General features: G+C 37.5%; 1 protein-coding gene across 10 annotated transcripts in view; it reads left to right on the forward strand.

Annotated features, from left to right (window-relative positions):
- Slc4a7 (solute carrier family 4 member 7) overlaps positions 1 to 13,262 on the forward strand; it is an 89,075-nt gene that overhangs the window by 3,724 nt on the left and 72,089 nt on the right. For 4 of the 10 annotated variants that reach the window (XM_034497711.2, XM_034497715.2, XM_034497713.2 and 1 more), the window contains exon 1: positions 10,951 to 11,056. The exons of 5 other annotated variants lie outside the window; for them this stretch is intronic. In XM_034497711.2, the coding sequence (XP_034353602.1) occupies positions 11,024 to 11,056 (33 nt within the window). In that variant the 5' untranslated portion in view covers positions 10,951 to 11,023. Of the gene's footprint in view, positions 1 to 10,950; positions 11,057 to 12,849; positions 12,856 to 13,262 lie in introns of those variants that run through there. One more of the 10 variants, XM_076931582.1, reaches the window with a different exon arrangement.

Genomic DNA, 13,262 nt, shown 5'->3' on the forward strand with positions numbered 1-13,262 from the left:
TCTGTGTGTCTGTGTGTGTGTGTGTGTGAGTGTGTGTGAGAGAGAGAGAGAAAGAGAGAGAGAGAGAGAGAGAGAGAGGGAGAGAGAGAGAGAACGAGCGCACATAGCACATAAAAGAATAAGAACATGCAGTGGTCAGTTTCTGTTGTGGAAGTCAGTTCTAACTCACCATTTTGGTGCCACACATTTCATACAGCTAGGGTAATAATAGCCATGCACTGTTTATCCTCCTGCACTTTCATTCTTTGATGCATTCAGTAAATTTTAGTTTTGTAGTAGTATGTAGCAATAAGAAAATTATTACAACATTTTTATTAGCAATAAGATTTGGACTTGCTTTCTTTACCTGAGAGCATCATCACATATTTTGTTGAGATATAACAACTTGGAAAAGTTTGGAATTGTTTCTGTTTTTGCTGCTGTTAAAACATCCAGAGGGTCTGTGATTGGCATTGTGATACAGGCTGTAGCAGTGCTGAGGGCTGAGGACTAGAGAAGTGCTAGGTTGGGCCATGACTGCTATTAGAAGAGGAAGATTTAGAAGTTATGTGGTTATGATACAGATTTACATTTTGTCTGGAGCTGATACTGTTTGAATTTTAACATGATTAATGTGGTTTTTTTCCTCCATGGTGTAACAAGAGTTACAGCATATTTTGACAAAATGCATTACTGTTTTAAATACTTTATTCTTGTGCAAAGAATGCTCCGTGGACTAATGCCATTTGCTTCCCACTCTGTTCACATCTTTGTGGAGCTCTTCCTCTGCCTGTGGATTCCAAGATTGTATTTATTTTCTATCAGTCTAAGAAGCTGTTGATTGTATATAATTTCTGATGAGAAATCTAAGAATATATATTCCCTTGAAAGTACATTTACTTTCAAGGTAGAACATAATTTTTAAATTACAAGGTGCATATTTGATAACGAAGGAGTGTGGAATGGTTTCTACAGAGAGTGAGTAAAGGGAAGGCTGATAGAAACTTTTTATTTTTTTGGTTTTTTGAGACAGGGTTTCTCTGTGTAGCCCCGGCTGTCCTGGAACTCACTCTGTAGACCAGGCTGACCTCGAACTCAGAAAGAAATCCACCTGCCTCTGCCTCCCAAGTGCTGGGATTAAAGGCGTGTGCTACCACTGGCCGGAGAAACTTTTTTTTTTTTTTTACAACTGTTTATAACATATAATTAATAACTTGGTGTGCTTGTGCTTTTTTTACTTTTATATACACAATATTTCCTACTTATTATTTATTTAAAAATTCCTTTTGAGACAAATCTTGCTGTATAGTTTAGGGTTGCTTGGTCCTCACTCATCAGCTCAGGCTAGCCTTGAAATCTTAGTCCCTCTTCTCCCTCAGCCTCTAGAGTGCTGGAATTACAAGTGTGTGTCAGGCCTGGCAGTGGTGGCACACGTCTTTAATCCCAGCACTTGAGAGGCAGAGGCAGGCGGATTTCTGAGTTCAAGGCCAGCCTGGTCTATAGAGTGAGTTCCAGGACAGCCAGGGCTACACAGAGAAACCCTGTCTCGAAAAACAACAACAACAACAAAAAAACAAAAACAAAAACAAACAAACAAAAAAAAAACAAAAAGAAAGAAAGAAAAAAACTGAAGAGCTTCTTTTTTTTTTAAATTTTTATTTCCCTTCCCTTTTCCCTTCCCTTCCCTTTGTTCTCTCTGTCTCTCTCTCTCTCTCTCTCTCTCTCTCTCTCACTCTATCTCTCTCTCTCTCTGTCTCTCTCTCCTCTTTTGAGACAGAATTTTGCTATCCTTGGTCTATCTGAAGAACAGGCTGGCCTTGAACTCCATTGAACTTGCCCCCCTCCAGAGTGCTTGCATTACCTACCACATGGCTCTACTTTGAAGTACATTTAAAACGGATTTCTTTTCTCCTTGGTGTTCACATTTCTCCTCTTACATTGGAAGCAGAATCCTTTTTTTTTTTTTTTCCCCAGCAGCAACTCTTATGAAATGTAAACTTCCTTGCTCTCTGAAGTTGAGTTCTTACGCATGCCTGTGTTGTACTTAGCTACCTGGGAGGCTGATGCAGGGAGGTTGCTTTAATCCACAAGTCCACAATTAGTCCATGTAGTAAAGCCCTTAAGAAAAAAAAAATCTTGATTTTATATTCTATGAAATGAGTTTAAAGACCAAATTTTTGTTTTGTGAGAATGATTTATTTAAAAGAAAAAAGATGCCTGTATCAAAATTAACCACCCTATAACAGTTTCCATAGCTGTTTTCTTGATTACTAATTGTGAAAGGTGATTCTTGTGAGTCAGTTCATTTGTTTTGACTCAGAACCTCAGTGAATTTTTTTGCTGGTTTTTCGTTAGTGTTAAATGAAAAGAATTCTGGGTTCCGTCATAGTATACAAAACTAATACAAACACTGTATTTAAAATTGATTTAAAAATAGAGATAACTATGATGTGGCACCTGGGGGCATATGAATCACCCCCCAAAACTTAAAATTCCTTCCTTCCTTCCTTCCTTCCTTCCTCCCTCCCTCCCTCCCTCCCTTCCTTCCTTTCTCTCTCTTTCTCCCTCTCTCCCTCCTTCCCTTTTTCCCTCCCTCCCTCCCTCCCTCCCTCCCTCCCTCCCTCCCTCCCTCTCTTTTCTGGGAGAGATACAAATAGCTTTACATTGAAAATCTCAAAGTTAATTCGGAAGGTAGCTAAAGAACATGTCCTAAAAGGTAACATAGTTTGGCTCCTATCTTTAAAGTTTGCTTATATTTTGCTTAAGCAGTTGTTAGAAGGTTTTGTATCTAATCCATAACATTCACTTGGAATTTTTTTCTCAGATTGTGAAGTCTATAGGAGAGTCTGTCAAAGAACTGTTTGTAGTCAAATAAAATTAGGAAACATCACACATATTTTTTTTAGAAATTCATAATTTATAACAACATATTAAAAGTTCTTGAGAAATCCTGTAACAGATTAAGTATATTGAACTTGGCTGAGAGAATGCAGCCACGTGCAGTGGTTTTTTTTTTTTAAATGATGTACAGTGTTTAGCCTGCATATATGTCTACATGCCAGAAGAGGGTGCCAGATCACATTACAGATAGATGGTTGTGAGCCACCATGTGGTTCCTGGGAATTGAACTCAGAACATCTGGAAGAGCAGTCAGTGCTCTCAACCTCTGAGCCATCTCTCCAGCCCCACATGTAGTGGTCTTTAGAAAGCATGAACACCAAAACGCTAACTAATAGATGTCATAGACCTTGAAAAAGCAAATCCTATGACACCAACTATGTAAACCTGTGTAAGATAAGACTTCTCTGTTTTAGTTAATGTACAGGAGAGATTGAAAATGCATCATTTTTGGGGCCAGTAAAGATAGCACAGCGGTTAAGAGCACCGACTGCTCTTCAGGAGGTCATGAGTTAAGATTCTAGCAGCCACCTGGTGGCTCACAACCATCCATAATGAGATCTGATGCCCTCATATGGGTGTCTGAAGACAGCTCCAGTGGACTTTGGGCTGGAGTGAGCAGGGCCCAGATCGAGCATGGGCCCAGTGGGTCACAGAGCAAATGGGGCCGGAGCAAGAGGGAGAAGGAAATGGGGTGTTGGGGGGAGAATAATGTATCATTTTAAAGGTTGCTTTTTAAGTCGTGTATGGTGGTTCAGTCTTCCAAGCCCACCATCTGGAAAACCGAGGCAGACCATTGTTGTGACTTCCAGATAAACCTGTGCTACATAGGAAGATACCATCTTAAAAGACAAGACAAAACAAACAGAAAAAATATTATGTAAGTAGCCCCCTTGTATGGCAAAGGTAGAGTAAATTATGAGATATCTACTTTATGCCATCGAACAGTTGCTGAAGAGCGGGGATGGTTCTTTCTACTGATAGAGATAGCTAGGTCTAATTAGCTAGGTCTAATTGAATACAGGTGGTACTTTAAAAGAAAAGTAACAATATATATCTGTATAAGTACACTGGAGAGCTAAAGAGGAAACTAATATACATATATCACTATATAGCCAGTGTGTCATCTTTTTATATAAATAATTTTTATGTTTCAACATATTTAATTAAAAAATTTGAGCTCAGGCTGGCCTTAAACTCACTCTATAACTACTCAGGCTGACGTCAAACTTAAGGCAAGTCACTTGTTCACATATTCACAACCATACGAGCCTCTAATTTCTCCTCCTCCCCTCTCCTCTCTCTTCCTCTTTCCTTCTCCTATGTCTCATCTTCTTCTCCACCCCTTTTGGAGATTGGGCATCTCATTATGTAGCCCAGGTTGGCCTCAGACTTCTTATGTATTTCAGGTTGTTCTTGAACAAAATCACTATCCTCCTTTCTTAGTCTCCTTTATACTGCCATGCCCAGTAGATGATTTTTTTTATATTGTCTTATATCATGGGTTGACATACTTTTTGAGAGGTTATTAATAGAATCTAACAAGAATTACTTGATTTTCATTTTGTAAAGGTACTTCATCAATACTATAGTTTATAATAGTATATAATATTTCAAAAATTATAACTAGTATCAATGAACTGCATACCTCTTATTCAGTTATGTACTGAGTTCATTTATCCTTTTGATATTTGAGTTTGTAGTTACTGGTGTTCTAATCCTGTTTACATTTACCCAGGAATTTGAGTCAGTGAAGTGTAAAGGGAAGGTTAGAGACAGTATTTAAAATGTAGTGGCTTAGGTAGGTATAAGGCCATCACAGTTTGGTGGCTGTACTGCTTTTTTGTCAACTTGACACATGGCCTCTAGACATGGGCCACCCCTGGGCAGGTGGTCCTGGGTTGTCTAGAAAAGTGTGATGAGCAAGCCATGTTGGACAAGCCAGTAAACGGCAGCCTCTGTAGCCTGTGCTTCAGTTCTTGTCTGCAGGTTCCTCCTGGGTTTCTCTTGGTAGTTTATAAGCTGAAGTAAAAACCCTATTCTCCCAGAGTTATTTTTAGTCATGGTCTTCATTGAAACCATAGAAAGCAAGTTAGGGTAGTGATGTACAACTAACTTAGATTTTCTTCCTCCTTCCATTGTGAGAAGGTTTGGCTGACCTTAAACTCTAGGTGATCTTCTTTGACTCCCAAATGCTGTGATTACAGGTTTGTGCCACCATGCTGAGCTGGAGTATATTACTGCTTTCCCCTTGTGAAAATACTTAGCTTTTTATTGAGAATTAAAATTTAACATATTTTTATGTTATCCAAGGGCTAGGGATGTGTCAGTGGTAAAGCACTTGCCTCAGGTGCTCTGGTGCCTGCATTAGATCTCCAACTCCCTGAAAAGTAAACTTAACAATTAATTCAGCTGAGTGGGCATTTATTGAAATTACATTGACACAGTTGTAGGGGACCCCAGTCACATTACATTCTTGATTTTGCTACAGAGAGCACCATTAACCTTGAACTCCCTGTGAATGAATCATACATTCATATGTTTTATATAGACCATGTATTGTTGCATCTCTCACTTCCTTACAAGAGAGTTAGAGCTCTCTCTATGGAAATTATTTTTATTTAACCAAGTTTTTAAAATTAACATTTGGAAAAAAAGCATGTTTTTTGCATCTCTTGAAGTTATTTTTTTCATTAATGTATTTTTATGTTTGTATTTTAGCATAAGCCTTAGTGTGTGCTCACAGAATATACAGCATCTTAAGATGAAATGACCAAACCCTCTAAAGGTCTTTTTCTGTTGTTGTTTTGAGACAGTAACTTGTTTTGTAGCCCAGGCTGGCCTTAAACTTACACATAATCTTTCTGAGTTGTTGAGGTTTTTGCATGTGCCCATATATTTTGAGGGCATTTTAATTTTTTGTTTGTGTTTTGAGATGAGTTTTAATTACTTTATTGACCAGGCTGTCCAGGAATTTAGTACTTCTGCCTTTCATTTTTTTTTTTTTTTTGTTTTTTTTTTTGTTTTTTTGAGACAGGGTTACTTTGTAGACCAGGCTGGCCTCGAACTCAGAAATCTGCCTGCCTCTGCCTCCCAAGTGCTGAGATTAAAGGTATTCGCCACCACCGCCCGGCTACTTCTGCCTTTCCTAATGCTATGGTCACAATGTGGTCATTTGGGTATTGTTTTTCATTTAACCTGAAGTAAGGGTTTAAGTAGGTTATAAGTATTGAACACCAGAAAAATGCAAATCAGTTTTTTACCAGTTTTAGATATTTATTTGTTTTTTGGAAACAGTACGTATTTTTACTTGTTTGCTATTTCTTGTGTGGTTTTTGCTTTATGGAAAGCATGTATTTTTATGTACATGGCCAGTGACAAGGATTTCCAAGCTCAGATTTGATGACAGCTGTTTACACTATTCTGGAAGTGCTGAAATTGTGCTATTTCTATTCCATCTTTAGAATTGCTATACAGTAGGAACCTTTGGTATTCATTGTAGGCCTAATGTTTTTGTACACTGTCTAAAGTTTACCCTTGTGTTATTCAGATGATGATTTCTCTGCCCTCATATCTTGTTTCAACTGGGACACAACATTGTAATGCTTACACCAAGAATCTCCTGGCTCAAGTTTGTGTCAACAGTTCTTAACATTTATTCTCTGTGTTGTCAATAAATTCAGATTACCCAATGAGTGGACAGAATACAGAATAGTGTGGAACATCTGCAAACCAGAGGAAGGAGAGAGGGGAGAGAGGGAGATTTATATCATTGAGGAGAATGGAGGATTTAGAGCCATCAGGAAGTGGTCTAGAGAGAGATCGTGGAAACACACAAAAAGCTCAAAAAGCCAGATCAAAAATAATATGCAAATATCATGGGATGGGGATAGAAGGTAGCCAGATTAGTTTAGAAAGTAAAGGTAGATCATTTAATTGTTCAGCTATTGAGATAAAGTTTTAAATAATTATTGGTTTATCTGTATAATTATTGAGGACTAACATAAAGAAATACAGCCACCAGATTAAATCACTGGTTACATTTCTAGTAAGAATAATTTTTTAAATAATTCATCTGCTTTTAATTATGTGATTTAGGGTTTGTGGACCCTCTTTGTGACTAAAGTTGAGCCCCTAGTCTCATGGTGCATTCCTCAGTGGGACCTTTTAGGACAAGTGAATGTTCTACTCCAGTTGTCAGTTTATACAGGAGGAACTGCCTTAGGTATTTTTGCACATGTTGTACCTGCAGGGTACAGTGTCTCTTGGAAATATTTTTGCATTTGGGAGTCTTGGTCTATAATTTGCTAAGAATTTGAGATTCATTCAGAATAAATTTAGCCCTCATTCAACCTTTTACTTTGTTTAGCTGTTTTATTAAAAAAAAATAAGAAATTTGAGAAGTCATCAGATGGTCTTACAAACTCTTTCAAAATATGAGACAATTAAAAGGTGACACAACACATGCAACACATTCACAGTCAGTTTTCACACAAGGTCCTACCACCACCAGATGGCCCCCCGGCAGCCAACACAGCTTTGTCTCCTCCTGCCTGCTGCAGCTTCTTAAGCGATGGATTACAGACAGGCATGATTACCTTGTTGGCTTTATGCATTCTACTGCAATCCAGTTATCTGACTAATCTGTTTAATTAAAATCTATAATCTTAACCTTATTTAGAAGGATCCAGAGTAGAGACTCAGTTGTGAGAAAACGGAGCTGAAGCCAATGGAGATAGTGGTTTCTGGTGGGCCTGAGAAAGAAATGCATGTCAGAGACTAGAAGGTTAGAAGTAGCTCCTCTCTGAGACCCTGTCCTCATTGCCCTTTAGTGTTTGCTCATCATTTCTTGGAGCTCACAGAGAATTCTGTATGCTCTCAGAAAGAATCTGGGAAGTTTAAACAAGGTGCTAATGACCAGAAAAACCAAGAGAAGAATTTCTGTTTTCTTACTGAGATAAGAATTAACAAATATGAAATAGTAATAAAATAAGAATTCAGATTAAAGCATTGTCAAATTGTTATGCAGGTCAGCTGGCAAGTCTTTACCAGATTAGAGCAAATGCTTGTTGCCTGCATTCAAAGCTACTCTTTGAAGCTTTTTTTGGACATTTAGTTCAGCAACCCATATTCAAATGATAATTCATAGTGCAACAGTCCCCATGCTGAACATATTATAAGATAAAATTTCAAATACATTTATAAACAATTTTAGTAACTATTTTACTTAACATTCTTTAAAGCACAGAGATCCTAAACATGTTCCCAGTATTTTTTATGTTCTCTAACAATATAAAGATATAAATACCTCTTGGCTGGGCCTGGTGGCACAGACCTGTAATCCTAGCCATTTGGGAGGCTGAAGAACATCACAAATTGAATCTCCGTAGGCTCCAGAGTGAGTTCAAGGCCACTCTGGGTAACCTACTGAGACCCTATCTCATAACAAAAAATAAAAAGAAGGCAGGGCTATAGCTTGGGACTGTCCTTTCTTAGTATGTGTCGAACCCTAATGATAGTAACAGAACTAATAGTTACAGAAGAAAAACAACTCAGAGGTCATCAGATGAAAGATTTGGGTCTGGGTGATTTCTTGCCCCTTCTCATACTTGTTAGCACAAAAGTAAATTTTATGAGAATAAACAGACGAAGTTAAGGAATAGGAAAGTAAACTGGAGTAAGGCAGGAAGATTGCCAGCTTGAGGCCCGTCTGGGCTACATAGTGAGGCTCTGTCTCAAGAGATTATTTGAAGAATAAAACAGGAGAATAGTATATTAAAAGAGGAATTTCATAGAATCTTTGGGAGAGTTAAGGGAATGCAAATGATACACTCATCTGGAAAATCAATAGGAACTATAAAACAAGTACCCATTTCCAAGAGGTTATAAATAGAATTCATTTTCTTCAGTATCAGACTTTATTTCTTTATTCACTCAATTATCTAATATGTTTATCAAGGAGCAGAGATACAGTATTCCAAGACTTGGAAATTGAAAAAAATGTCTTCAAGTCTAATGAGTTGAGAATGGTTAACATACTGAACAGGAAGGAAAAGGACACAGAGGTTGCTCAGTGTTCAGAGAGTAGGTGCTCTTCCAAGCACATCTTTGGCAGCTCTTAATCTCCTGCAGCCAGGCATACATGTGGTGCACAGACATTCATGTAGGCAGAACACACATATATGTAAATACATAGCAAAGTAAACCACAGACACTGGTGGAGAAGGGAAGTAAGGTAGACCTTTGCCATGGATTCATCCTGAGAGCTGTGTATGTTAATTGGGGACAGCACTATCTCCTCACGAGAACTCTAGAGACAATTATGTGGAAGCTGGAAGCTGACTAGAAAATTACCACATTTTTCAGGCCAGTGAAGTTAGAGGCTTGAACTGTGATGATCAGAGAAAGTAAAAGGAGAAGCAGGCTGCCTTAAGATTTTTAGGCAGCTGAATCCATTAGATTTGTCACTTCAATAAAATAATAGAAAAGCATTGGACAATAGTCATATTTCTACTCATCAGCCAAACAAGAGTGTCATATTTACTGAGGAAAATCCAATGTAAGACAATGTTATTTTAAGTTATGTTCAAGATGATTTTCTAGGCCTCAAAATAGGCTGCTTCTGTTGTTTTAAGACAGAATCTATATAGCCCTATATGACTGTTTTGGTACTTTTAATGACTTTGAATTATCGATGTTTCTCCTGCTTCAGCTTCTATATTGTTAGGATTACATATATGTCTTAGGAAACTCAGTGTATCTTAAACAGAATTTAACAGTCTGAGTTCTGAATGGGCTGCATAGCAAGGCTCTGTCTCCAAACAAACAAACAGTGCAGAGACAAATTCTAGTTGACTTTACAGTATGTGGGTTATGTACTCTGGCTTCTATAGCTATTTTCACATGTGAAAGTTCAGTGCACCAAGGCTTTGTTTTGTAACATTTGGAAGCACATAGAAAGAAAAAGTTTTTCAGCTCATTTCTATGTATTTAAAAGTATTTTATTAAAATAACAATAGGAAGCAAGGCAGTGTTGGTTGGATAGTCCTTGATTTGAATAGTGACCATTAATGTAACTTAAAGAACTCTTGTGAAATTAAGAATATCTGAGTAGCCCAGTAAAGAATGAGTAGCTTCAGAAAGTAGGGTGCTCTAAGAGATGGAATGGGTCAGTGAGTGAATGAACAAGTGGATGTAGTTACTTGGGACTGAGACTTGAACCTAGGGTCTCAATGCATGCTGACCACGTGTAGCACTTAGTTTCATTTAAACTGTTGACAGTGTAGCAGTTGATAGATTTTTCCTCAACCGTAAACGCAGAGATCCTCCCTGTAAGACAATTAATAGGCTTTTTGTCTTGTTTTTTTGTTTTGTTTTGCCTTGTTTTCCTGTAATATGAAAGAGTTCTAAGTCCCAAGAGCTCGAGTTGTGTTGCTTATTTCTGTCTTCCCTTAAGTTGTTACATAAATTATAATATGACTATCAATCCTATTAATAATACAGTTCAAGTTGAAGATTATTTGCTCTAAATTTAGTAATCTTTAAAAACAAGCTCTGGCTAAAAATATTTGGCTTTTGCTGAAATTAAGTAACAAGTTTACTGGTCACCAGCTTACTGAAAAATACAGTAACACACATATATACATTTATATAGTCACACACAGGATACTTAGACTATGTTCTCTTTGTTCTAATGTAGAGATACTTCCTTTTAACTGGTTGCTGCATTCTTTCAGTTCATCTTTCCTTCTTTCTCTCTACCCTTTCTTTCCCTACACTTTGTTTTAAAGATAAAATTTCATGGGACCCTCCCCAACTAGGTGTGAAGTCACTATGTTGTAGAGTTTGGCCTTGGATTCTTCATCTCCCAAGTGCAGAGACTGCAGAAACACCTGGCTGCTTTCAGTATTTCTAAATGTGTTTGTTACAGTCTACAACTGGTTAGTGCACTGACCCTAAGTTGTAGTTATCAGCTTGGAAGATTAGGTAATGTAGAAGACAGTGATTGGCTGTGCCATAAAAGCAACTTAGAGGAGTTCATCTGTATAAAGCACAGTGACCTAAATCAGATGTGTCCTCACTGTCCCTGGACTCTTCAAGGGATTTACTGCACTGTGAAAAACAAGACCTATCCTGTCAGTTTACTATGGAAAGATTTCGGCTGGCGAGGAAGTTACATGTAGGTACCCATTAGGATACATAAGATTTGTGTTTTATTTGCATACTTTAGTATTTCTAAGCTTAAGAGTGAATCTTGGAGAAGTGTGGTGCTTGTTAGCACTGGCTTAGACTATTATCATCCCCTTTGGCTGTGGAATTCATGTGCTGAAGAGTAAAGCCTGTGTAAAGTTAGGAACATTTGCAACATCTTTACCACAAGGGAGGATAGGGAAGGGTGAAATGATGTAAATATACCATAATCTCGGAAATAAATAACTAAAAACAGGTGGCTAAAATGGTAGGAAAGAAATTGTCATTTTAAGCCTATTTAGAAGCAGGTAGCTGCTACATTAATAATCAGAATCTATGGGAGGGCTTACTCTTGGGTTATAGCCGCATGTCTTAGGTGATAGAAAAATACATTTCTAATCAGGATCTCTGATGTATCTTTTAATAATTGCTTTTGGAAACTTTAGTGTCAAAAGCTCTTATACTAGGTTTATAGTACATTTTAAGTAATTTAACATATTGTTCCTTATGCTGTGCCTTGTAAGTAAGTCCCATGTTTTGATAATTTGACCAAGAAAACTATATGTTGTAAATGTTATTTTTGCAAGCAAGAGAAATAAGAGAATAAATTAGTAAAATCTGTTATGTACACGATGTACATATATAGCATGTATTTTTAGTAAAAACTTTTTTTTTGGGGGGTCAGGATTCTCATTTGTGAATTGAATTTTCACTATGTTGATTCTGGGCTTTTAAAAATATAAATCGGCCCATGGAATTTTAAAGTACTATATTTGTGCTCTGTGTTTTGAAGGGATCTTTTTCAAGATTTATTAATATTAATTATGTGTAGGTGTGTATGCTGGAATATGGATGTGTGCATGTGAACCTGTATCATATTCCGTGGAGCTTGAGTTACAAAGTGGTTCTGAGCTCCTTGCTATGGGTGCTAGTCCTCTAGGAGAGCAGCAAGGACTCTTAAACTGCTAAGTCACCTCTCTAATTCCCGGAAGGGATCTTTAAGTGAACCCAATATAAATTTTTAATAATGTCTTATACCTTGAGATATACTGGACATTCGATGGGTTAACTAATAAAGGACTTCCCAGGGCCCGGATATTGCTTGGTGCTGAGAACTCAATGGAAAATAAACCATACATGGTTATTACCTTTTGTAATTTATTGTTCAGCCTGGAAGATAATTAAGTGATTCCATGAGTTTGTTATTAAGTAGGAAATGCTGTGTATATGACAGGTGACGTTGATATGTAGTCTAGTGAATCAAGAATTCACATAATGGTATTTCTGCCTGACTGCCCTTGTTCTTCACTGTAGCTGTTTACTGGCAATGTGATTGAACAGACTGCTTCAACTTTGTGAGTGGTTTTCATCTTTTATATTAAAAAATGAATGGAAGGAAGGGAGGAAGGAAGGAAATTGAACTGGAAAAGCAAAGCTTACTCTATAGATGTTTGTATAGATGTATAGATGTCTCATCATGATTTCAAAAGATGATTCCCTTGTCTCCAGGACCCCCGGCCCCCAGTCATGTCTAAGTTGGAGATTTGAGTTACCAGTTTTCATTCACTGACACTTATCCCTGTTTGTGGTATAATACTCAAATCTGCGTATTTGCTAAGTGAATGAGTTTTTAGTTCCAAGTCATTAAGGAAATGAGGCTTGTTCCCCTTCCTACTCCTTTCTTCTTTCCCTCTCTCCATCTCTGTCTTCTTTCCCCTTTCCTCTTTTTCTTCCTCTAAAAAAATAAATAAATAAATGGAAAAATTTCTGCTGGCAAGGAAGTTACATGTAAGTACCCATTAGTTAGGATTTATGTTTTATTTACATACTTTGACCTTATTCTATAGCTGATTCTGGCTTGGAACTCCCAGCATCCCGGTTATCTCAGCCTCCCAGTTGAGATTGCAGTTGGGAGCCACCACACCTGGTTTATGGACTGTGAAAAGCATCTGCTCAATCACATCTCACTTTGATTTCTATAATAAAGAGGTTTTTTGTTTTTGTTTCCTTTTTTTTTTTTTTTTTTGGTGATACAAGGTCTCACTATAATATACCTGTATACCTGTCTGACCAGGTTAGCCTTGAATTTCTGACAGATGTCTGCCTCCTGTCTGATGGGATTACAGAGGTGTACTGTTTATTGTGCTTTTCTGTATCCTAGGCTGTTGTGAATGGAGTATAGAGTCCAGAGTGGA

The sequence above is a fragment of the Arvicanthis niloticus genome, chromosome 3 (genome assembly GCF_011762505.2).
Source record: "Arvicanthis niloticus isolate mArvNil1 chromosome 3, mArvNil1.pat.X, whole genome shotgun sequence".
Classification (NCBI taxonomy): domain Eukaryota; kingdom Metazoa; phylum Chordata; class Mammalia; order Rodentia; family Muridae; genus Arvicanthis; species Arvicanthis niloticus.